We start from the raw sequence: 27,005 nt of genomic DNA on the forward strand, positions 1-27,005 counted from the left end.
CTCAAACATAGAGGTAGGAAAGTGGCAGGCCGCTTGTTCCCTTTTCTACGTTTTTAACGTGAGGCGAGACATGGAACGTTTGGCTTCATTCGCAATTTTAGGCGGCTCCCCTTTCCCGCAAGGCGGAATCCCAACAAGAGAACTTTTCAAAAAAAAGTGAAGGAGTATTTCCTTGGCGTCTTTCTACTTCCGCCGCACTCAAAATGGCGGCCGCGCGCGGGCTGACTTGAGCGTGGCGGTCGATTTAGGAACTGCGCGTGTGGTGTCGTCATCACAGTGCGCCCCCTTTTGGGCGTCCAGGAGATGACGGAAGTTAGGTCACCTCAGAGTGTATGGCGAGAGGGAGCCGGCTGGTGCCTTGGTGATGGGGAAGCCGCCTTGACGGGGTGGAATAAATGCAATAAGGAACCCGCTCTTTGGTGAGAAGGAGGAGGAGGCCGCTTTGGTTGCATTCATAGGAGGGAGGGAAGGAAGGGAAGGGTCTCCTTCGCAGGCAAAACCTCAGAATGGAAGGAAGATTGTGAACAGGGCGAACTGGGATAGTAGAGCTGCACAGAAGATCTTTTCTTGTTTAGTGTTGACTTTATCCATGCCTCACAACCTCTGAGGATGCCTGCCATAGATGTAGGCGAAACGTCAGGAGAGAATACTTCTGGAACATGGCCACACAGCCCGAAAGACATACAACAACCCCGTTGAATCTCTCTTTCTCTTTTCTCTTTCCTCAGCTGTCACTTTGGCATTTTACATTAGAAAGTTCTTTCTCCTGTTTCTCTTCCTCTTCTTTCTCCTCCAGCCCCTTCTACACAGCCATATAATCCAGATTATCAAAGCAGACAATCCACATCTGCTTTGAACTGGATTATATAAATCTGCACTGCTGTATAATCCAGTTCATCACACATCATCTGGATGTTATATGGCAGTGTAGAAGGGCCTTAGTTGAGCATCCCATTTATATAAATTGTGTAGGCATAATTATAAGTTTATAAACGAACAATCCAACTATCAGCTACTGAAATGTAAAACAGTTATTTTCACCCCAGTCCCTCAGACTTGTGCCCTAAATGCACATACAGTAGAATCTCGCTTATCCAAGCTAAACGGGCCGGCAGAAGCTTGGATAAGCGAATATCTTGGATAATAAGGAGGGATTAAGGAAAAGCCTATTAAACATCAAATTAGGTTATGATTTTACAAATTAAGCACCAAAACTTCATGTTATACAACAAATTTGACAGAAAAAGTAGTTCAATAAGCAGTAATGTTATGTTGTAATTACTGTATTTACGAATTTCGCACCAAAATATCACGATATATTGAAAACATTGACTACAAAAATGGCTTGGATTATCCAGAGGCTTGGATAAGCGAGGCTTGGATTAGTGAGACTCTACTGTACTTATCCATCAATCTGATTTTAATGATTTTAATGACTCTTTTATTGATGCTGATGTTTTTATTGTTGGGATAATTGTTTTATTGTTTTGTTGTTATTATATTGTTGTATCGGGCAAGGCCCATGTAAGCCACCCCGAGTCCCTTCGGGGAGATGGGGCGGGGTATAAAAATAAAGTTATTATTATTATTATTATCTCCCTCCCGCTCCATCTCTTTTTTGTCCAATCCCCTCGCTAAAGAGTTTTGTGTTTTACCCCTCAACATACTGGGTTTTTTTTTTAGCCTTTCAGATTTTATGTACATGCTTCTATGAGACTATACTCCACTTAATGCTGCTCTATGATCGTAATAAAGATTTTGATTTGATTTGGAGTATTTTTGGAATATTTCAGGACCTAAAATTGCCCACCTGAGTTCCTTGGGACAGTGCCACTTGGTTTTCCGATAGGCCGCTGTATGTAAAATGTTTCACGACCAACGTTATTTAAAATCTTGTGTATAAAACAACCTTCATGCTATGCCTTCAAGATTTATAAGAAACCCTAATTAAATTCCATGCTAGTTCCATGTATTTTGAATAACGAAGACATTCCCATTATCATCGTGATTATATAATTCTCTTCCTTTCTACCCTGCAGCTCACAAAAAAGCAGTATTACCAAAAACACACAAAAGCCAGGTTTAAAATAGTTAAACTACTTACAATGCTTAAAACAATTAAAATATAATTTAAAAATGAGTAAACACCTGTTAGAAACAATTCAGCTTAAAACTATTCAGAGTCCCCTAAACCATTCTCAGAAGATTTTCTGTTTTAATTCCAAATGCTTTTCCTTTTCTCTCTCCTTTTGTTTAATGGTTTTTGCTGGGCTCTTAGATATTAGCAATCATGGGAAGAAGCTACTTTGTTGAAGAAGCTGTGGGGCAGTATCTCTCAGATCTCATCACCACTTCAAAACCTTTTGTCACCGGTCTCTTAGTGGGCCAGGTAAGTGTCATGTTATCTTTGCTATATTAAAAGACCCCTCCTGGTTTTGAGTGTTCCTTTCCTAAGTAGAAATTATCATGAAACTTTTATTACATCTTAAGTTTCTAGCTAGTACAGGCAGTCCCCGAGTTATGTGAACAAGATACGTTTTGTAGATTTGTTCTTAAGTTGAATTTGTACATAAGTCAAAACAGGGACTTTTTGAAGTTTAAATCCAGACTATATATATATATATCTTTTTTAAAATTGGATGGCATAGGGAAGGGTTGACACCCCCTGTGGTGTTTCTCTTGTTGTCTCTGCCCATGTTCAGAAGATTTCACCTCACTTTCTGTCCCTGTGAGAATTGGGGAAAAATTGGCTTGTTGTGGAAACAAGGATTGGTGATAAGGCTCCAGTTGAGACATCTTTTCCCCATGAGAACTCTTTAAGGTGTGAATTTCCCTTCTGAGGGGTAGATTCTTTCACTTACTGTTGTCTGAGCCCTGTTCTTAACTGCGAGTCATTTATAAATTGGATCCTTGTAACTTGGGGACTGCCTGTTTTCCATTTGCTCTTTAACAGTGAATCCTGTCTGTGTTTATTCAGATACAAATTGCAGGGTGTTCAGTAGTGACAATATCTAGAATTGCTACCTAAAAAGTACTCAAAGTTCCATAAATCAATCGAGCATTCATGTCTGAAAACACTGCTGTATTTTCTACTGCTTCTTTATTGGTTTATTTTGAAATTGCATATGTATTTACTGATTTATGTTGAAATTACATATGAATTTTGCTTGGGTTTTTGTTAAAATTATTAGTTGTTCCAATGAACAACTAATATCTTTTTCAATTATTCAGAACAGCAGAGTTTTGTAACATTTTATTACAGAAGCACCATGATGAAAATAAAAGTGTTTGAAAAGTGTTAGGGAATTTGAGCTGTTAGGCTCAAAATATAACCCTCAGGGCAATTCCACGAAAATATAGCAGAGTGCCAGGAGTAAACTCCATAATGAGCAGTAACTTACATGTGCTGAGCAGGAAAAGTCTTCTATTCTTTAGGGTGGCTTAGGATTGTGGAGTCAGAACTCTAGATTCAAAAACATTTACTGAAGTAAAAGAAGTACGTTCTTGATAGAAAAGTCTTAGAGCTAACTAGCTTACTAAATCTCATCTTCTAAAGAAGGTAAAAGGTAAAAAAAAGTTAGTGCAGCTAGATTTTGCCTTCAGAAGGAATGCTAACATGGGCAGTTTAAACTTAACAGGAAGTTCCCTCACAGAATTCCATTACGTCATTAAAGGGGGAGGAGACAGTGGCTAATAGTAAAGACAGAGCCCTTTGGGAAACATGCATAGAAATGTAAGGAAAGGAATTCCTTAGCTTAGCCCTGTCTCTAGCCTAGCTACTCATTGAGGACTAGAAACTTGATGACACAAAAACTTGTGCAGTTCAAGGATGAAACCCAACAAGAAGAACATCAATAAGCTTGTATCACACTTGAAAAGCTTTAACATTATTGTTTATATTTGTATTTACAATGTTCCCTCACTTATCACGGGGGTTACATTCCAGGACCACTCGCAATAAGTGAAAATCGGCGAAGTAGGGACACTATATTTATACATTATTTTAGTAGTTATACACTATTTTAAGTCTTTATCAATGAAACGTGTGTTCATAAATTGCCTCCTCTTCCCATTGCCACTTGGGCTCCTTTTCTCTCCTTTCAGCTTCTCTTTCCTTTCTTCCTTAGGCTGTAAATTATAATTTTTTATGATTTATAATATTCTTTTAGAATTTATTGAAAAACCGCGAATCTGTGAAAAGTGAACCACGAAGTAGTGAGGGAACACTGTATTTCTATTACTGTCTTTATCTTGGAATTGGGACTCAAACCATTTGTGCCTGTGTACTAAGCGCCACATCCTTACTGCTGTTTTTTCAATTCTTCCCATCTGTTTTAAATATTCAACCCTCCAAGTAGTGGCTGCATTCTAATCATAACAAATATATTGAATAAGTAGCATGCTCATCAACAATACATAAAAAGTGAACAGTAAAATGTAATTTACAATGTTAAACTAATTTTAATCTACACTAAAAAAGATACAATGCAACTAAAAAGATAAAAAGCCATCAAATCTTTTGAGATTAAAACAGTGCACTTTCAGCCTATTCTTTAAAAACCTGTTTCATAAGACAAAAGGAAAAAAATGATGTTTTGAATAAGAATTGAGTGAGGGGAACTTTTTAAATCTCAATTTATGTATTGTACACTGCTAGGGGATTGTTAGCTTTAAATGTAATTTTAATTATTTATTATATTTTAAATAATTGTAATTTAACTTAGATCCACATCATAGTATTTAAATGGATTTTTTTTAGTTTTTGTATTTGCTTTGTTTTAAACTGATGAGATTGTGTGGTTGTTCACTGCATTAAAACGGTGGGCTATAAATACATTATATAAATAAATATTGTTGTAAATATATATTTTTTTTTACAAATGCTGTAAATTGAACCTGGATTGCTTTGAGCTACTTTTTTCTTTCCCCAGTGCTCCCAGCAAAGAGACTATGTCTTGCTAGCTGTTCGAACACCCCCAAAGGAGGAGGAAAGCAGAAGCAATTCAGGTTACCATTCAAGCTTGACTAATATTGATGAGGAATGGATGACAGCTCACGCCAGTCAGGTAACCAACATTCTGTTCTTGTATTAGTTCCATCTGCGAAAGGTGTGAGGACCTTTATGGCTCTTATATTTATATAGATGACAACAAACATTCACCAACCCTGAGATATGATGCCTGTTAATGTTGTCTGTACTCTAAGGGGAATTCCCTTGCCACATCCTTACTGCTGTTTTTTCAATTCTTCCTATCTGTTTAAAATATTCAACCCTCCAAGTAGTGACTACATTCTAATCATAATAAATGTATTGAATAAGTAGTATGTTCATCATTTCTATTAAAGATCCTGTACTATTAAGGGCATGGTTTTATTTGTAAGATCACTATTTAAGGTAGGATGACTTTTAGAGCGATCCTATGCACACATACACACACCATTTTACTTATACTCCACTTTTCCTAGAAAGGTAAGGGAAGAGTTAATTATTTGCTCAAAACCACCTTGAGCAACAATTCATTAGTTTGCAGTGCACAGGTACAGTAAGGCACATTGACTTCTGACTTTGTAGTTCTTCTAGAATATCACTTATGAAACTTCCACCACTCCTTGTAAAAATAACAGTGGCATTATTGGTGTTGGCCTGACTTTGTAGGTCTCCAGAATGCTTCCTGGAGGACTGCTTGTTCTTGGTGTTTTTGCTGTCGCTGTTCCAGAGCTGGCAAAAGAGATTCAAACTACTCTACGCAAGGTAAACAATAAAGATGGCATTCCAAGTGTTTCCTTTGAGCCGGCATGGGCAACCTCCAAAGTTCTAGGGATATCCAAAACTCACTGGGTTGAAAAATACCAGACCCAAAAGTGGCCACTTCCAGAATTGTGTGTTCTACATTTTGAAATATTAACACTCTGCACTCTGCACTGTGCCCAAAGCACTGATCTTGGATGTCTCCAGGAGCAAGGAATTGTTAGGTTTGCATCAGAGAACTGCTCACCCTTACTTAGAGAAACATGATTGAATGCCAGTTTCTACTAGCAGCCTTTAATTTATTTCTTAGGGTGTACCAGTACAGTAGAATTAATGCAGTTTGACATTACTTTAACTGACAAAAGTTAGTGCTGTGAAATCACTGGAGTTGTAGTTTAACAAGGTCTTCAACTTTCTCTGCCAAAGAGTCCATATGCATCACCTTATACATCCCAGGATTCCATAGCATTGAGGCCATGGAAGTTAAAGGGAGGTCAAATTGCATTCTACTGTGTAGATTAGTGGTTCCCATCTTTTTTTTAACCAGAGACCACTTGACCAGCAACCATTTTGACCAGGATCCACTCTTTAACATTAGTACCAAAAAGGTTATGAATCAGTTTTTGGTCAACTTTAGATTCGGTTTGGTTATTTCGGTTTGGTTAAAGCTGATGTGGTCTATCCAATGCAATTTTCTGAATCAGCACCCCAAATAACCCCAGGAACAGGCGTTTAAAAAGACATCAAGGAAAAGAAATTGGGATTTGCTGTTAAGATCATTTTGAATTATGCTCCTGTCTTCTGAAGTATTGGCTATCCTTCCCAATTCGGTGTTGTCTGCAAACTTGATGATCATGCCTTCTAACCCTTCACCTAAGTCATTAATAAAGATGTTAAACAGAACTGGGCCCAGGATGGAATCCTGTGGTACTCCACTCATTAATTCTTTTCAGGATGAAGAGAAAACATTGATGAGCACCCAGTGGTTTGTTCGCTTAACCCAGTGGTTCTCAACCTGTGGGTCCCCAGGTGTTTTGGCCTACAACTCCCAGAAATCACAGCCATTTTAACAGCTGTTAGGATTTCTGGGAGTTGAAAGCCAAAAACATCTGGGGATCCCAGGTTGAGAACACTGGCTTAACCAACTACAGATCTACCTAACTGAAGTTTTGCCTAGCCCACATTTGACTAATTTGTTTTCCTGAAGGTCATAGAGGACCTTGTCCACATCAATCCCTGCATCTACCCAGCTTTTAACTTTATCGAAAAAAGAGATGAAATGAGCCTGGCATGACTTGTTTTTGATAAATCCATATTGACTATTAGCGACAACCGCTAATAATAACTTTGGGGGACTCTCCTTTCTCTCATTCATGTGTGCCACTGGGTAGGTCTTCTCTGCCCTGGCCTGGGAAGCCTCTCAAGGCCAGGAAAGCGCTGATGTGGGCAACTCATTGGCATCTCCTTCCTTTGTTTCTTCCTTCTCTCCCTCTCTCTCGTGCTCCTCCAATCGCGGCCTGCACCCCTGGTGCCAATTTTCCCCGCATGTCTTGTTGACCTTATTTTAGATTTGTGAACTGTGGCCCAACAGGTTGGGAACCACTAGTGTAGAAAAACCCTAAGAAATAAAGGCTGCAAGTATAGACACACTGTTGACACAATAATTATTTTTGTGTAAGTGCTAAAAGTAAGGTTATGAAAAGGGTATTACTCATATAACCGAAACAATCAAGTACAGTAGAGTCTCACTTATCCAACATAAACAGGCCAGTAGAACGTTGGATGTTGGATAATAAAGGGGGTTAAGGAAAAGCCCATTAAACGTCAAATTATGTTATGATTTTACAAATTAAGCACCAAAACATCAGAAAAAGCAGTTCAATACACAGTAACGTTATGTAGTAATTACTGTATTTACAAATTTAGCACCAAAACATTGCAGTGTACTGAAAACATTGACTACAAAAACATTGACTACAAGTAAAGATAGAATTGTATAAAATGAACTTAAAGTAACAACACTGTCAAAAGTCAAATCTGTAAAAAGTTCAGTCCTGTGAAGATTTTTTAAAATCTGTGATCCTTGCCTGCTTAGAGAAACAGTTATGGATCCGAGCGAGAGACAGACTGCGTGGATAATACAGTATGTTGGATAAGCAAAGGTTGGATTAACAAGACTCTACTGTACAGATTAAAATATACAATTTATATACATGAAATAAGAAAAAAAATAAAAGCAATCTGATAAAATTTAACAATAAAATAGAACATGAAAGCAGCCCAACAAAAGTACTGAGAAGGTGGCTGCCTTTTGTAAAAATGCTTTTAGTGAAGGAGTTCTAGGCTTCTGTAGGATGGAAAATCCTGAGCACAACAAGAGTGCAGCTGCTGAACAGCCTCTTTATTGAGGCCTCACTAAATCCAGTTCATTTTCTGGCATGGGGGTGAGGAGGGAGAAATAGGATGGGAAGGGAGATATCTCTCCAGAATGTTTTAAATTCTGGCATATTTGTTTATTTGTCTTTGTTTCTTCTTCATGGTCTCTGTGAAAGTCACACCTGTGGTAGTTTCATACGCCTGCGCAGTAAGTTTGGAATCTTCTGGAAAGCCCCTGAATTTTTAGGGCTGCAGCTCTGCCCACACTCTCTAGATGGTAAATAGCCCCTGGGAGGGGCTGTAGCTTCAGTTTCTTTCATCCACCATAGCAGAATCATGTGCTTACTTTACTATTCACTTTACTTAATCCTATTTGACTATGGACTGCAAACGACTTCTCTTTTCTCTCCTCCTCCTACTTCTTAACTGACCCGGACTGTGTCTTGATTCAGCTGCATTAGCGACTTTACTATTCAGGCCAGTATTTATTTATCTATTTACCACATTTGTATCCCGCCTTTCTCACCCCAGAGGGGACTCAAGGCAGCCTTACAACAGGCAGCAATTTAATGCCATAACACATCAAATAAACCGTTTTTTTCTTTTTTCGTGTCAGGAGCAATCGGAGTTGCTTCTGGAGTGAGAGAATTGGCCGTCTGCAAGGACGTTGCCCAGGGGACGTCCGGAGGTTTTGATGTTTTACCATCCTTGTGGGAGGCTTCTCTCATGTCCCTGCATGGAGCTGGAACTGAAAGAGGGGGCTCATCCGCGCTGTCTCCCGGTGGGATTCGAACCTGGCAGCTTTCAGGTCAGCAACCCCTTCAAGTCACGAGGCTTTTTATCTCCTAGGCCACTGGAGGCTCCAAATAAACAGTTACAGGTAGACATTAGACATGTAGATATTACTTGTAAATAAACAGTTACAAGTAATGTCTACAGTTCCTTTTCTGAAGTGTTCATCTTGCACAGGCGAATTGCCTCCTGCCAATGGCGATGATATGTGTCTGTTGTGTCTGGAGGAGGAGGGGCATGCAGTAACATCCTGAAATATTTGTCTTGCCTTTACTTCCCAGGCACATAAGAGCCGGAAGACCCAACTTAAAGCCTTGCTTGGTGAACAGGCCATCCTCCCTCCAACACACACTCAGATTTCCTTTCCACTTCCAAGCCCCCTGCAGACATTGATGACAGATATGTCTCTATGCTTCTGGGGAGCATCTGACCTCAGAGAGTCTTCCAGACTGTTCCTAAAGTACAGGAAGGATGCCTTCCAGTTTCTTCTCAGCTATTCTCATCATGGATCGTATCAACGATCTCCTAAACATAGTAGCTTGCTGGGCGAGAATTGCCTTTGCAAATTAAGGCACACTCCACAAGAGCTGTTGCAACTTCAGTGGCATTCCTGAGAGGGATGTCTGTTGGGTGGCCATTTGGTCCACCCTGCTTACCTTTTTTACTCACTACAAATTGGATGTCCTTTCCAAAAAGGAGGCAGCCTTCGGCAGAGCTGTCCTATTTTCTTCAGTGGTATGACACCTGCCATCCAGGTTTGGTGGCTCGCTAGTACCACAGGTGTGACTTTCACAGAGACCACAAAGAATGGTTGCTTACCTGTAACCGTGTTTATTCAATGGTCATATGCGAAATTTGCACATCCCGCCCATCCTCCCTGCTTTCTGTTATGCCTTGGTTCTTCAGCTGCTGCTCTGCGGCACAGGAACTGAGACTACAGCCCCTCTCACTGGCTATTTACCACCTGGGGAGTGTGTGCAGGGCTGCAGCCTTAAAACTTCAGGGGCTTTTGAGAAGACTCAAAGCTTACTCATGAATCTACCACAGGTGCAAATTTTACAGATGACCACTCGAAGTAACATAGTTACAGGTAAGCAATCATTCCTTATCTCTGTATATCAGTGTTGCATCAGTTATTGCCCTCTATGTGTTTTTAATCAATTTGTTTATTTGGCTCACACCCTACTTTTTCTCAAAACTGGGACTCTAGGTGTCCTGTTTTTAGACTATATCCCCATACAGTAGAGTCTTACTTATCCAAGACTCTCTTATCCAACATTCTGGATTATCCAATGCATTTTTGTAGTCAATGTTTTCAATATATCATGATATTTTGGTGCTAAATTCGTAAATAAAGTAATTACAACATAACATTACTGCATATTGAATTACATTTTCTGTCAAAGTTGTTGTATAACATGATGTTTTGGTGCTTAATTTGTAAAATCATAACCTAATTTGATGTTTAATAGGTTTTTCCTTAATCCCTCATTATCCAAGATATTCGCAATTCCAAGGTTCTGCCGGCCCGTTTAGCTTGGATAAGTGAGACTCTACTGTAATTGTAAATGTAAATTAAAAAACATTCAGATGGACACAGATATTCTTGTTGTACATGTTGTTGCTACTCTGAAAGTTATTAAAGAGGTGCTAAATTGAAAAATAACAGTTGAGGTGATGTAGATTTCATTGAATAAAGAAGAGCCTCAGAAACAAAATTGGGCTTCTTGGTCTTAGCAGCTGCAGCTAGAGGCAATGTTTCCAAATTTTTTAGCATCTATGAATGAATCTTAACTTTGTTTCTTTCTTCCTGTCCTAGCTTGTTTTTTCGGTAGAAAAGGCTATAGCTAGAAAGCGATTGTGGAATTTATCAGAAGATGATGTCTCAGATAGGGTGGCTCTTCATCTTTGTACTGCTACAAAGAAGTATCCTTTTAACAGCAAAATTACCATTCCATGTGTAGGAAGTAAATTTGATCCGATTTGTTCTAATTGAACTTTCCAGGCTTAAATATAAGGGGTGGTTTTAACTAGAATAGAGCCATTTTATTTTTATTTCATCTCAAAAACATTGCATCAATAATAAATATGTATAAAACTCATAACATAAAGGGAGCACAAGCAGCTAAATAATTTTAGAACAAAAATGAGCCAAAGCAACAGCATTGTCTGTAGTTTTAAACAGTTCTTCCTCTGTGCATGAGGCAGTGCATCGTGGACAAGATTACAGATGCTGAGTTGTTTGTTCTGCACCACAGTCGCACAAGGTGGAGGATTCTTCTAAGTAGTGCCATTTTGCCAGGTTGTCTTTTGGTCTTCCAACTCCACTTCTGAGTCTGTTCAGGGACTTCCAAGTCAACCATTCTTGGTTTGCTCCAGGAGGAAAACCCTCGTAGGCGGCCATCCAGTTGGAATTGCCTGATTTTTCTGCCCACGGATATTCTTGCTGTTGGCTGGGAGAACATTCAGAGTGCTGCTTCTCATGAAACTTTCCTTTTATTTAAGTGTACTGGGAGGAGGTTGATAGCCATACCGTGGGTGGCTTTCACGTTGTTCAGCCTTCTCTTGCAGTTAGCAGCAATTTCCCATTGAATCAGTGGGATTTACATAAACTGTTAATTTACTCTCTACAAAATAGTCCAGCCAATGTTCTCAAATTGGGATTAGCTACTTCGTCTTAGATTTCAGCCTGTGTGTAAACCCTCTGAATACAGGTCAACTTTTAGGTAGATCCATATAGAATTTCATTGTTCACATTTCATAGCAATACTTAAGGACAAAACCAAATCTACCATAGAACACAAAAGACCTATAGTTATATTGTTGTGGCCAAGCAGTCAATCGTGGAGCATCCACAATCAAGACAGTATTCTCTTTTAGCAATTCATAGTTCACTGTTGACAGTTGAATAGCAACACCAAGATTTCTCACGTGAATTTTCAAAATGTGTAGTTACAGGTATAAGGTAGATGAATGAGTGATGTGTGAGTGTGTTTACTGAATTAGCTGGAACCAGCAATAGGTATATAATTCTATTTGAGGATGAACCACTATTTTTACTGATTTTACTGACTAATTTTCATAAATATTTCTTGTCTTTAAGCAGACTTAGCTACTCTTTCCTTAATTAGGAACGATTCACTTGTCGCACTTACGATGTGCAAGATCCAAAGGTAAGTTGTGCTGGTGGTAAGCAGGAAAGGATAGTTGTTACATCTCATGTAAAAGCAATATCTGTAGAAACCCCACTTCAAATTACTGGAAATTAAACTATTCTTGAGTCCAAGGATTTTCAATAGAGCTTTTGTCATTGAGTTTGCTGATAGACTGAATCCTTTTGAATTCTAAAGGCCCAGTTTGAGAAATGATAATGCTTCATAAACTATAAGCATGCGGATTTTCAAGGAGGTTCCATTGAATTCAGTCACACATGTTTTGGAATAAATATCTACAGAATGAGCATATATGTTAGATTTGAAGCTGAAAAAATTATTTCTGTGTTAGCTTAATTATTTGTTTGTTTGTTTTGATCTCTTAATAATTTAGTTTCTCACCATATACCTCATTTAGAGTACAGCCAAACCAGCAGATTGGAAATACCAGAATGGCCTCTCAACTTCCTGGGTATCTCTAGAATGCACAGTTAATGCTAATATACACATCCCACTGCCAACTACGTCAGCCAGCCACGACCTAGAAAAAAATACAAGGGTAACATTGCAATTCCTATTTATGAATTGGTTTTGTCAACATAATAGTTATAGCTGAAATAATATGATGTATATAGGATGGCTTGTTCTTTTTTCCCATCTGGTTCAGTTTTGCTATTTTCTGAGCCAGGATACTTTCCAAGTTTTCTCTTTTAAGACATTTTCCCTGATTTGAAACTTGTCTTCCATTTTTATATAATTGGGTGTTTTTGTAGTATATGCCTTAAGGGAATAATAAAGTATTTCATTGGTCTTTGATATTGATTTATAGTGGTTTTTTGGTACAGATTTGCAATGTTTGATAATTGCATACATTAGTCATGAGATTTTTTTTTAGACCTGTGATTTTGTACAACTATTTTTGCATTCATAATTTCTGGTGTTAATAGTGATCTTTTCATATAGGGTCATGTGCTCTTATGAAATAGAAACCAAATGAACAACCAAATTGTAATATAATGATGGTGAAGATAGTGCCAGAAGCAAGTGCTCTACATATCCATTAATACAAAATGTATCATGTATGGTAGGAACTCGAAGCAGTTACCATGATCACAGAAAAACAGTAACCTAGAATTGCAAATAAACCTAGAAGTAAGTTAGTAAGTAACTATCTTTCTATCTCGCCACCATCTCCCGGCTGGGACATTACAAAGAGTAAAAACACAATAAAACGACATTATGCAGAACAATACATAAATCCATAAAAACTCATTTAAAACATAAAACGAGTAACAATATAATAAAATAAGATGGACCACCAATTTGGTGGAGGGGGATAGCATGGAGGGGCCATTTAAATTAAAGTGCAATAGTATGGTTATAAAGTGCTTCGGGGCAAGAGCAGAAAGTGCAAACATATCTCGACCCTTGGGAAGGGGGACAAACTTCCAAATAAATTGTAGGAGAAGAAAACAGTGCGAAGGAAAATGTATTAATTTAAATTTCGATCATGGGGACTAAGTTATTCAAATGCGCAACGAAAAAACCTACTTTATTAATAATAAACAAATGTGCATTTCTTCTTGTCTCCTCTTCCCAAAGGGGTAGCGTCAGTTGTTATTCCCTTAATGAGGCAGTGTGTGAATCTAGGGTCTGAAGTTGGCTTATGATTCTCAGATCTTATTTGGCAACAACAAACCAGAATTCCTTGCTATGAGACTACACTGGTTTTTTTTTCATTACTGGCATGTTCCTTATTATGAAACCACTTGGAATCCAACAGGAGCTTTTGGACAGTATTCATCAGAATGTTTGCTTGTGAAAGATGAGCTAGATTTCTCTAGAATTTTGTCAAACTGGAATAAGTGAACATGATCATTGGGAGCATGGCCTTATCTTTAAAGCTTATGTAAGACATATGATGGAAACACCTTTGCAAATGACTTAACATACGAGATCCTGTGTCTTTTATTTTGTAAGCAATATAAAAATATGTGTTATATATCCTTGTTTAAGCAATCCTGAGATCTTTGGAGGAAGGGCAGAATGCAGATGTAAATTATTATGTTTAGAAGTATCTGGTAAATGAAGGGTCCTCTGAATTTTCATGAGCTTTCTTAAATAAGGACATGTTTCAGAGTATAGCTTGGATTGGAAGGAATACTCTTAAATTGATAGAAATTATCTTAGATTGGTGAGTTAAATTATTTTTTTCCAACATCCATCCTTTTTTCTTGATTCTGCTTTCAAAGAATGGATTAACACGATGGGCTAAGCAGATAGAGGAAGCTGTCTTTTTGATCAACAGTCAAGTGAAAGAAGAAGATGCTGACTTACTGGAAGGGCAAGTAAGTGCTAAACAACAAAACAGTGCTAAAGTAGAGCATGGATTATAGTTTGGTAAAAGCTTGGTCAACTTAAGTTTACTGTTTTTGAGTTGAAGCAATGACGATATCTGACAAAGTACATCTTTCAAAGATAATGCTGTTGCAGGAAAGATGGCCAGCCAGTCTTTAGTCCTGAGAGCATTTGCTGGCTTGCATCAGGAAGGAAGTTTGGAAGTACTGTAGTTGCAACCTCAGTGTAGTAGTTCATAGCCTATGTGTTATTAAGTGAAGGGAATGAGTTTGATAACATGCTTGATGAGGAATTATGTAACTGGGAAGTCTGGAAAATAATTAAAAGCACACACATGTTCATGGCCTGGCAAATGGTTACAGATTATTGCTTTTCTCTTTGGGTCCCTTTTTTTCATTACATGTCTATTCTATCCTATTTTAACAACCTATTTTTTAAAAAGATCTTCACAAAGCCTACAAGCATTTTAGGATGCTTGGAGGAGGAGGATGAAACACATATTTGTATAGTCATGTCATGATGCAAATTCATGATGTTTTCAATTGTAAAAATGTCTATTGATTTGGATTCTAATTCAGTTGCTTCCAAATAGAAAGAAACCAAGCTCAAGTATCCCTTCTTAGTAGCCATGGCAGCTAAATCTGTGTCTTTAAAAACAAAATGAATCCTCTCTCCGCCCTCTTTAATTTTTGAGTTCAGGTATCTTGCATCTGTTTGTGGTAGCAATGGTTTTAGCATACCAGCTCAATAAGCTAACTCATATGCAATTATTTATGTTTTTATTTATTGTACACATTTTGTTTGCGCCACTAAAAGTGGTGGAATAATAATACAATGTAGAAACTTACGTTGAGCCAAGGCATATCAATTGACATTGTGCTGATCCTTTTATATAAACATAAAACTATAGATAACTGGGGGGGCACATAAAATGTTTGCTTATTTGAAAGACTTTCATTATTTCTCTTGAGAACCCACAACAGCAGCTATTACTCAAAACACACAAATGTCTGAAAGGAGAGGCTTCTTCCCATTGATTTTGTTTTAAAATAGAAAACTTTCTCTGTGTTTCCGTCATTCCTACAGAAAAAAGCAGGAAGAGGAAATATGCCATCAGCTATTCAGATCCTTGATGTTAGGATTGTAACCCAATTGGTAAGAAAATTCCCCAGTGTGTTGATGCAAATTTTGGTGTGAGAAGTCCATGGTTCAAATATCTACTCAACTGTAAATCCATGAATCAGCCTTGTGAAAACCTCTATCTTTTGAGCTTGTGTAATATGGCTTACATAGTGGTTAATAACAATTACCTGTATCAAATTTTTATGGATGTTTCTTGTAAGACTAGGATGGAAAGCCATCCCTTTTCTTCCATGCTGATTTCATGGGAAAGTGATTAGAAAAGTAGAGGAGAATACTGATGAAGAAATTGAAGCTTGGAAAATCCATAGGGAAGATTCCTCTCACTCAGTAATTCCATCAAGTGGTTAGAGGCCACTTATTTCTCTGTGCTGAGTACTATGATATGTTGTGTAAGAAACATGTAAGATAAGATTGCAAATTTCAATCATTGGTAACTATTCAGATATTCTGGAAGACCAGATTAAAAAGTATAAGTGTCTCATCATGCCCAGTGACTTACAAATAACTGGAGAAATTGAAAATATTCAGGCTTCCAATCTTGCCAGTCTGTTTAAAATTGAAATGGTTTTGAGCTTGTTAGTATTAACATTTTAATTTCTACTAGTAATGCAACCAAGGGTGTTGTGAATATAGTCTCATTTCTTGGTTCTTGCTCCAAGTTCTGATTAATTGTTTTTGATAGCTAGATCCATCACATTTTGCATTAAGGTGAAAGATATCTAGTTTCAATTCCTCTCTTTCAACCATGATTACAAATGCTTTCTTAAAAAAAAACCTTGGAGGGTTAAATTAAACATTTAGATCAAGCAATTGCTTTAATATTTAAGGTTTAAGGACTTTACAATAGCTGCACAATTACAACTGTAGTAGTAATAATAGTTATAATTTATTTGTTATCTGCCTCTCCTCAAAAAAGGGTAAAAGTAATTGAGAAGTGGTTGTATGAAAAGATAAAGCTAAGGAGTTGTTTCCCACTTCTGTGTTCTTTCTTTCAGTCACAAAAGCCAAACTCTAGATCTACAGCAACAGTCCAGGTCTGCAGTGGTTCCATTAATCTTAAAGGTGCTTTAAAATGCAACGCTTACATCCATAATAACAAACCCAAAGTTAAAGATGCTGTTAAGGTACTGTTTCTGCCCTTTAGTCTATTGAAGGGTCTTATTTAACCTGTAGTTGATAAGAATAGAGGATCATTGCTTTGTACATGACCCTTAGAATGCTTTCCTGGCTTTTGTATGTAAAATGTCTCAATGGTTCTGAGAGAAAAGGAGGGATGGTGGGACTAGAGGCTCTCTTATGTTCTTTCCTTCCCAGCTTTTACTGCACATCAACTTGAGTGTGGCTTCATTCACTTGCCATTCCTGCCTTCATTTTCTATCTGGTTTCTCTTTCTCAAAGGACTGTAACTTGCAATGTGTTCATTAGTACCCTGTTTCCCCGAAAATAAGAAATCACCAGAAAATAAGACCTACTAGAGATTTTGCTGAATTGCTAAATATAAGACCTCCCCTGAAAGTAGGACCTAGCAAAGTTTTTGTTTGGAAGCATGCCTGCTGAACAGCATGCAGGATCGGTAAATTTACGTACAGTACCATAGATTGTTGTACATGGAAATAATGGTAGTAACAAGAAATTCTTGATAGGATTCACATTTGGGCTGGTTATGCTGGTTTGTGATGACAACTACTGTACAATATATAATAAATGTTCATTTTTTATTCAACAATAAATGTGAATTCTTCATGGAAAAATAAGACATTCCCTGAAAATAAGACCTAGCACATATTTGGGAGCAAAAAATAATATAAGACACTGTCTTATTTTTGGGGAAACAGGGTAGTTGTCTCACCTTAAGCCGAGTGATTATTTTGTTCTTTCTATGGTTCTCCCTCAAAGCAATCCTACAGTTCCAATCACACACAAAAAGTGTTCAACAGCTTTGCTCTTGTTAACTCCCCACAGCATGTGTTCAATCATATACATAAAGGCTCTCAATAACAAAGAAAATCAATTTCCTCCATAACCTTTCCTCTGAAATGAACCTGGCGCCAGGGTTGCACTTTCCAGTTCTTTCACTTTATATTAAGTTTCTTAGGCTGTCTCCTATGCTTAAGAGAAGTCTTTATGTAGTTCTTATTTCTACACCATTGTTCATTTAAGTATAGAAGAGTCAGCATTTTCTATGTCAATTCTGGCTGTCACTTAGGATAATTTTATGAGTGTTATACTCCTTTGATATTGTTTTGTTACTTACTTTTCAGGCTTTGAAGCGAGACATAATAAACACTTTCTCTGATCGTTGTGAAATATTGTTTGAAGATCTGCTCATGAATGAAGCAGCAGGAAAGAAAAGTAAGAGAAAAGAGAAGATGATTGTGCAGCTAATGTTTATAAAAATTAGTGTAGCCTGGAACCATCTCAGTTTTCTAAAATTAATTGTTTAAACATGTTCATTGGATGGTGAAAACAAAGGTTAGCCACAAAGGATCGTGTGTCTGAGATAGTATGACAAGATTATTAAAGGCAGTATCCAGCTGCCTTCATCATATCACTTCCTATAGCCTACCATGTACCTTAACCTGGTCCTATAGTCTAAGAAAACACTGGAGCAGATTTTTGACACCATAGATTTCCATAGGTTATTGCAGTGCTATAATAGGCCTTGTGCAAAATACTATCACACTGATCCAATTATAGCCAGTTTTCTTCATGTGTATAACTTTATGAAAGTGTCCTTGACAAAAATGGCTGTCAACTTTTTTGGCCAGTTGCTAGTTCCTTTTCTTGTAATATCCAGCTTTATCAGTAGATGTTAGCTGGTCACTGTGTTTATTATTTTGCCATGCTGATTCCTGGAAATCAAGCTACTACTAAAGGCATTGTGTCTGAGAAACACAAATGTTCAATACCACTATGAAGACGATGCAGTGTTTTCATTCTTCTTTGGCTTTTGGCCTTCTTTCTCAGTTCACAGATCATGTTAAGTGTTTTGGTCATAAAAGTGCTGTTTAGGCATTTGTTGTCAATTTCTCAGAGACTGGGAAAATGCAGGTGGCTTACTGGGCCCATGCTGTGCATGTTGATGCTTTTTTTCTTCCTTTTTTGGCACGTGCATATGACCTGAATAGAATGATTAAATTCACATAGAATATAAGGATTTTCATTGGTTTGGTAAACATAGACAGTACACCACATATAGAGGGAAGGACCTTAGCACTACCTCGTTCCTTCATCACTGTCCTAAACAACTTATCTGCAGAGGAGAGGCAGTTGCATTGATGAAGGGTGTCCATGTTCAACCAGCACCCAGATTTTGTTTTCCATCTTCCAGATTGCATTGACAGCCTCTGCATTTAGCACCTTTGTGTGAAGAAAGTAATGAAGAAGTGGGGGTGCTAGTATAGTATGTCTTCCTTTTCGCCTATGGAATGATCATATTTACTAAATGCCTCTGTTGCATATAACACAATATAATACTTTAAAATCTCATATTATTTGCTTACTTTATATTTGCTTGGTATATCAGAATATTCAATGCTGTTGTCTGGCTGTAATTTGCATTTGTGCCTTTAGATGGCATATGCTGTCTGTAGTTGTGTATAAGTTGACATGGTATTAGCTTTGTTTCTTGCAGAAGCTCATACTATTTGTTCTGGAATGCTTTTCTCTTCCTCTAAACATTTTATTCCCCTCATGGTCTTTTACCTCTATTTTAGAGAAAACAAGTTTTGATCCATATTTTTCAGTTTAACAATTAATTATCAAATGAGTAAATGTGTTAGTCTGGTGGAGCAAAAACAACAAATTAACTACTGATGCCTCACAAATAACCACATTTATTATAGCATAAGCATTCACAGAGTGCAGTCATGTTCATCAGAAATACGTTTTAGTTGCTTACATAATACCAGTTCATTTTTATGACTTTTATTCTGGTGTCTAAATTATGTTTTAGTATGGTCACCATTTTAATTTTACTATGTTAAGGTGTATAATTTTATATCTGCATTTGCATTTCTATTTTGATGTGTTTTATTCTGTTTATTGTAATTACCTGGGCTTGGCCTCATGTAAGCCGCCCCAAGTCCCTTCGGGAAGATGGAGGCGGGGTACAAAATTATTATTATTATTATTATTATTATTATTATTATTATTATTATTATTATTATTATATAAATCCAGGTATATTTTAGTTTTGTCTCACTTTGCTTTCTCCTTCTCTTGTTTCTCTTCTTAGATGTTGCTTAGATTCATCCTTATATAATTATAATAGCCAATCCCACTTCTTCCAAGATATTTCTCCTTTTCCTAAACATTACTTGGCCTCGGTGGAGGGAGAAGAAGTCAGTTATTAAGACCCAACTTTCCCTGCCCCATCCAAGCACAATGAATCATCATCATCACAATTTTGTTTCTCACCCGCCTCTTGTAATTCGAAGTGTGTCACAGTATAAGAAGCCTATACCGTAGTTTGGACGTATAGAGTTTACTTTGCTGGAAAAGAGTCACACTGCTTCATTAAAGAATTGCATTTTCAGACGTCTTTGTAGGTCATTGATTTATGTAGTGTGGGACCATTTGAGAACCATTTAGTCCAACCAAGCTGGCACTATCACTAGTCTCCATGTCCAGAAAATTCTTCAACTAGATGTGGCATTGGTGCTATCTCTGTATAGGAATTGTGCATGTATTTTGTTAGTGTCAATCTTGTAATCAACTTCATTTTTAACATTTGGTACCTCACCACCTAATTCAAGGGTTTCTTGAGTAAAATTCTTCCAAATTAAATGAGTATAAACCTAGAGATTAATTGCATTGAGTGCATAGGAGATATTTATACTTAATTCTTTCCTGAGGAATTTTACAGTGGTTTCAATCCAGTTCATCATTGTTCATGTTCTACTCTGTGTATGTGATCATACTGTTCTTAATAAAATTTTCTTGTGTTCCCTCTTATTTTATTTTTTTCTTTCTTGCTAGGTTCAGAAAGAGAGTATCACACCCTACCTTGCCGAGTGTTTGCTCCCATTGCTGGATCGAATGTTTTGTTTTGTGATTATAAGTTTGGTGATGAAACAGCCAGGGAAATCCAAGAGCGTTTTCTCGAAATGCTGGATCAAGCTGTTCAAACAGAGGATTTGTGTACAGCCGAGGAAATGAATATGGGTAAATATAGCTGCGAGGTTAAGAGCTGGATTATTCTCTTCCGGGACTTGCTAAGAAGCTAAACCTGAAGTACAAGCCCATCTTATTTGTGATTTGTGAAACGTATGCTACCTTCAAGCTTGAACCTGACTTGGTTTTCACATTGGCTTTTAGATGCCATGGGGTTTCAAACACATGCCATGTTTGTTGTCTTTTGCTTGTGTATAGTATGCCAAATTCTCACATGAATACTGCTTTTTTCATTTTCAAATATATATGGAATCCTCATCATGTGATATTTGAATGGAATGAGGGTTTTTTTAGGCATCCAAGGTCTGAAATCAGCCAGATGTCATAAATCAAACAATAAGGCCTAAGGTTATGTGGAAGGATGGTGCAATTATAGGTCAAGACAAATCATCTCAATAAATGTAATGGAATATAAGTATTCCATTACTTTTAAAGAATTTAACTTTGTAAAGTATGCCTGGTATGCTTGTATATAATTCCAGTAATTTCCACTCAGTGGTCAAAAGAACTGGAAGTGGGCTTGGTTCTTACTTGCTCTTTTATCTCTGTCCAAGGGCTTAACTGGACATGAAACCAGAAACCTAGCATTTGTTTCTGAAAGCTTCCTTATGCCATGGCCCTGATTCCTATCGTAGCTCTTTTTTTTTTTTTTTTTGGGGGGGGGGGGGGGGAGACAAAAAGTAGAATATACATAAATATGCTAATCAGCTTCTTCAGCAAGAAGAAATGTCTTGTCATTTCTGCTGCAAATTATAGCGATCTGTCTTAAAAGTTTGAGATTGAATTGAAAAATCATCTGTAAACTAGTAATTTAAAAAAAATGCTAACTGCAATTTTATGCATAATTTGCATAATCTATTTTCCTATGCATCTCAGGCATAAATAAGTAAGATTTGCATTAGCAGTTGGCTCTAGCAAATCCCAGCTTCCAACATCGAGGGGTTAAATCCACTGAGTCGATAAACACAAATAAGATTTCAGCAACGGTAATCTCTTCCCCTGAATTCATTCTTTATTATCTAGTTGAAGATCTAGTGTGTGAGCTATCTAGTATGTGACTGTCATTTAAGTAGCTTGTGATGTTGTAGTTAAGTTGGTACTTGTGTGTGTGTAGGTGCATACTATGCTCCCCTAGAATAATTCAGATTTTGGCACTGTAAAGTTTTAGAAGGAGAAATAGATTTTGAAAGTCACAATCTGCAATTCTGTGCTAAGAGCTAACCAATTCTGTGAAAGAATGCTTCATCATAAATGAGCAGGACAAAGACAGTGGCAATATTTATGTCCCTTGATAGCTGGGAAGTCCCACCTAGGCCCTGTAAGGATCACTACCTTTATTTCCTTTGAATGGCCTGTTTTTTTTCAGGTGATCCTGGATGAATGATTTTTCTTGACAGTTTGATTTCATTTCTGGATTTCATTGTATATAGTACAAAATTTGCAGTTGTATGAGATGTTCTCATTTGTCTTATAAGTCTACTTCCAATGTTTCTGCAGAGAGGGCTGTTGCTATAAGGGCTCCATGCCAGAAATTAGGTTGCATGTTTCGGTCTATATTGGTCTTTTGAACCTCAAAAGAGCCTGGATACAATGGTGCTCTGCTCTTCTGTGACTAAATATTTCTTAATTTACAGCCAATTTGGAGCATGATATACAAGAATTCTTCTTCTTTGCATTTTGCAGTGGCAAGGATTTGGCCTATCTAAATACAATACAGAGCTTGTGCTGTCTGACTGTAGGTCTTAGTGCGCATTGTGGACAAGTGAGAACATGGTTTTTTTTAATGTTTGTAAGCGTATTTTGAACATTAGTATTCCAAAAAAGTAGCTTTATTGAGTAAATATGCTGTAAAATGCATGCCATCTAAGTTGGATCCTCCTTCACTATTTGTTGCAATTCAAACAAATTGGTAAGATCAAACGAAGATTAAAAGAAAGGAATATTGTTTTCATACTCTTTGTGTGTAGGGTAAAGCTGTTTAAGGTGACTTTATACACATGATAGTGTAGAATGAAGAACATTAGTTTTCACGTTTTTGAATCCAAATCTGATGTGTACCTACTTTTAGAACTGATGATGGCACTGCTTACATTTGTCATGCATTTAATAATAATAGTAATAATAATAATAATAATAATTAATAATAACTTCATTTTTATTATTATAATTAAATGCATGACAAGTGTATGCCATGTACAAATCATTACTGAGGAACGAGGGTCTGGAAACAGTGCCTTGATTCATGGTAGAATTCTTTAGGTGGCATCAAATGCCAGATTTCTGCTGAATGTTAATTAGCCTCTTGCAAACATTTAAGAGAAAACATTGTTTTTGCAAATATTGCTGTTGGTTGGTATGAAATAAGTGTGGCGAAATACAAAGATTTCCCATCTGGACTATGGAGATTCTCTTTCACCAGATTCTCTCTTTGCGTGAGAAAGAAATCCACATTATTACCAGTAGTCAATGATTAGAGATAACAGGGAACCTCCTTCATGTGCTTCTGTCTGTGCAGTCAGAAATAACGAGTACAGATTTGAAGTATGTGATTCAGCTAGCCTTTGGAAAGGCTCTTTCAAGCACTGGCCAAAATCATTTGCGTGCTTCCCACCATCTCAGTCAAGATAATGAGCAGTGCATAAAATAGGAATTTAATTCAACTTACGCTTGAAGGACCTGTTTCTCCAAGTATCAGAAAAATTCTTTTTCTCCTTGAAGAGAAAAAAAAATGGATTATACGCCTCTCTCCACTGGAACAATGGATATCTAAGAGAAGCTTGGGAGTTAATGCTCTGCCCCAATGTCCTGTAGACCATGAGCAAGAATCTGGACGTGGGACACCTAAGAGCCAATACAAGCACAGCATAGGAGTTTTACATGTGAGACTTTGCTGTAGTCCCTAGGACTCACCATTCTGCTGCAGTGCTCCCTCTTCTAGTTATTCCATTGCAGGCAGGGGAGCAGGGAGAAGGTGTGAAACAATGGCTATGTTCCTAGAGCCAGTGGAAAACTGAGAATCTTCCATGCTGAGCTACTGGAGTCCTCTGGGGGTCTAGGCAGGTTTTATGCCAATAGGGTTCTTGTGACTTGTAATTGTTTTTTCTGTTATATTTCTGTTTCTCAAATTCTAATGCTGCAACTTATGAAATTATTCCACTTTGGGGAGCCCCCAAGTATTCAGTAAATCACTAGGGCATTTTGTGCTGTATTTTATTTGTTGCAATAGAATTCAGTCTGTGTCTCGGATCTCCTCTTTGATGGCTGTGATAGACAAATAAAGTCCATGTGCTATGTTTATCTGTAGTCAGCCTGGTTAGTTTTCCATGGTCTGATGGCCCTTCCCAATTTTGCTGCCAAAATAGTAAAAGAATCTTAACCAAGATTGGTGAGATGGGACAAGAAGGGGAAAAACCATGATAATGGTTCATGAGAATAGGTAAAAGCACAATTTTTGTATCATTTTTCTCCATGCAGTTGAAGTAAGTCCAGCAAAGGAATTCAAGGATGATGAAGTGAAACAAAAACAGTTGACCAAAGAAATGCTTCTCCTGAAACTTCATCAGAATATAGGTATGTAGGCTTCAGCGATTGTCAGTGCACTTTTGGTATTAGTCAGGGTTGGTGGGATTAGCAAGCTAACTAGAGTCGGGTTTTGTGGGAAAAGTACACTGGTGCCCTTCAGTAAAACCCTTTTCTCCATGATGTCTCCAGAAAAATAACTGGTATACATCTCCAAGTGCTGGAAAGATCAATTGGAGGCACCAGATGTAGAAATGAGAAAATATGCAAGGAAAAATCTGTGCCTTCAGTTGGGAGCATATTGCCTTCTCTGATAAGCATTATCTCAGAGACACGTCTGGTTGAATCACAAAAGCCTGCTGTCATGGTGCATTTAGAATAAAGAAGTTAGGATTGGGGAAATATATAAAGACTCGTAGACAACAAAACTCTGATCTCTCTTGCCAGTGTAAATCTATTTAGTTTGGTATATTGAATGCAGGAGGAAGACATAACGTAGGTTTTTAACATAGGCTATAACACAATTTAGAGAACGGTGTGTTGGCTTGGACATTCTTTTAAATCATAGTGTTGGAAGAGTATATCTGGGCTCAGTGCAAGATCTCCAGCTAAAGCATCTCCAGCAGGTAGATGTTAAGTTTCTTTTTTTCTTTTTTTAAAAGCTTGAGGCAATTCCAGAGAAAATTAGAAAACAGTTGAGTAAGACCTCAGTCCTATACCCATTTATCTGGAAAGAAGCCAAATTGAAATCTGTGAGGTCCTGAGAACTATCAGGTGGCCTTGGCTCCCTTACAGTGTTATGGTGCTTTATTGGTCATTTTAGTCTTGTTTCACAAAGATGTTGAGATTTGCAAATCCAAAGGAGATGATGCCATGTGATGTTTGTCAAGATCTTCTCAAAAGGGCCTGTGCCAGAGCTGCGATAACTCAGCTCTGTCCTAAGATCACTGCAAGGAGATCAGCCGTGCCCTTGTTCCGGGGCCTTTCTGACATCAGCCTGTGAGCCACAAGGCTTATGGCGAAGCTCACAGGATTAGGCCACTGAACAATGAATCAGTGATGGAACAGCAGTCAGCCTTCTATCAGTTTTGTGTGGCTAAAACAAAGCATCCGTTTTCAGAAGCTGGCAAGACAGAACTATCTTGCAAACAAGAAAAGGAGGAAAATGCTGGGCTATTGGCATGCCTGCTAGTTATCCTAATCTACTTGTTAAGATTCTAGCCTAAGAGCAATGTTTAAATGGACTTACAGTAGTGACCAGAAAAGGCACAAATAAATGGAAATCACTATTGAAATACGAATTAGTAATGTAATGTAAATGTACCACTGAAATATACACATTGGCTTTCTCCCCATTTGCTACATTTCTTCCTATATGTTGTCTTTTGGATTATGAACATTTTGTGGATGTGTTTGATAACTTTTGATACCTGAAAGTACAATTACTCTCTCTGGGTGGAGTAGGGTAGGTGAACTATCTATGTGAATCTTGTAGAGAAGACATTATTGTAAAGACTCAGGGTTGAACTGAGCTGAGGAGTGGTTGCAGGGGAAGTGGATTTAACAGTGGAAAACTTATATTGCTTGTCACTTGTCTGCTAAGATCAGTCTTAAAACCACTGGGGCAGGAAGAATGCTCTTTCCCTGTCCTTGGGCCTATATTGCCTTACCTGTTCTACATAACACATAGTATTTGTGTGGTGGTTTTCTTGAGAAATAATATTGGTTTGCCTTAAGCTTGCTCTACTATGTGTTTGAAAAAATGAGGGGAAATATAACCAAACATCAAAATAGCCATCTAGACCTCTTACTATATATATATTTCTGATGTTTCCAGTGTATTTCAAGGATCCTTATTGGATTAATTTATTTTCCATTCTTGCTATGAAAATCACATTTTTGTTCACATCTTGAATTCATGCTTGCTTTGTCGTTTTTAGGAGTGGTGATAGCAGTGGCTGTTGCGATCTCTGCGGCTGTGTTCTCCTTTAACTACTTCAGTGACTAAACCTCTTAAGACCCCTCCTGGGCAATATCTGCTGTCATAGACTTCCTCAAATCATGCATGCTTCTGGAAGCATAATGTGTCACCTAACAATGCCTGTTAACTGTTCAAAATAGCAATAGCTTTAGCTGTCTCCTGCTTCTGCTTGCAGATATGTAGGTGGCATAATTTCTAGCTAGAGGATGGAATATGTAAACAACTGAACAGAATCAACTGTTAAATAATACTTGTGACATAATACTACTTTTCCTGGACAAATTTGTTAAATGTCTACTTAAGTTTCCTTATTAAATAAAAAGGACAATTGGTAAAGTTTATACTAGTGTTATTCAAGAGGTGTACCGAATCTATGTGAGGTGAAGTTAACTTTCCTTTTCAATTTACTCTGTACTAAATTCCTTCTTTAACGTCTGTGGTAACAACTTGGCCTGCATTTAATAAATCTGAGGATATTTTTGACCATCCTGTTTTCCTTTGTGAGTGGTATGTATCATTTCCAATCTACATTCATATTTCAAAGGTTAGCCCAGTCCTTTACCTAGAAGTGGTTTTAGTGGAATAAGAAAAGGCAAGTCTGACCCTGCTTGCTTTGTAAATACTCTTTTCTCTTTCCGCTCCCACCTTTATGAATCACAGCTGCTGGAAAAATGGCCAGAGGCAATTTGCCTCAATAGTTATTCCTGCTATTAGGACCCTGTACAATGCCCTTAACCACATAGATTATTGTCCCCGGGAA

The 27,005-nt window shown here is 37.6% G+C and overlaps 1 protein-coding gene across 1 annotated transcript; it reads left to right on the forward strand.

Annotated features, from left to right (window-relative positions):
- Nucleotides 1–262: 262 nt before the first annotated feature.
- Nucleotides 263–26,731, forward strand: odr4 (odr-4 GPCR localization factor homolog). Its single transcript, XM_008114700.3, has 14 exons — nucleotides 263–419; nucleotides 2,279–2,389; nucleotides 4,932–5,066; nucleotides 5,657–5,752; nucleotides 10,737–10,843; nucleotides 12,054–12,090; nucleotides 12,488–12,628; nucleotides 14,322–14,417; nucleotides 15,514–15,582; nucleotides 16,566–16,694; nucleotides 17,832–17,922; nucleotides 20,551–20,736; nucleotides 24,220–24,315; nucleotides 26,205–26,731. Exons 2-14 carry the CDS (start codon nucleotides 2,291–2,293, stop codon nucleotides 26,270–26,272), a joined length of 1,350 nt encoding a protein of 449 aa, XP_008112907.2. The 5' UTR covers nucleotides 263–419; nucleotides 2,279–2,290; the 3' UTR covers nucleotides 26,273–26,731.
- The last annotated feature ends 274 nt before the right edge of the window (nucleotides 26,732–27,005 follow it).

Source organism: Anolis carolinensis, chromosome 4, assembly GCF_035594765.1.
Source record: "Anolis carolinensis isolate JA03-04 chromosome 4, rAnoCar3.1.pri, whole genome shotgun sequence".
Taxonomy (NCBI): domain Eukaryota; kingdom Metazoa; phylum Chordata; class Lepidosauria; order Squamata; family Dactyloidae; genus Anolis; species Anolis carolinensis.

What these genes read in the sequence shown, in the direction of transcription:
- odr4 (XM_008114700.3), top strand. Translation starts at nt 2,291, where the DNA reads ATGGGAAGAAGCTACTTTGTTGAAGAAGCTGTGGGGCAGTATCTCTCA. An exon ending in TGACAGCTCACGCCAGTCAG is followed by an intron (nt 5,067 to 5,656) that starts GTAACCAACATT and finishes CTGACTTTGTAG; the next exon opens with GTCTCCAGAATGCTTCCTGG. An exon ending in GAAACTTCATCAGAATATAG is followed by an intron (nt 24,316 to 26,204) that starts GTATGTAGGCTT and finishes TGTCGTTTTTAG; the next exon opens with GAGTGGTGATAGCAGTGGCT.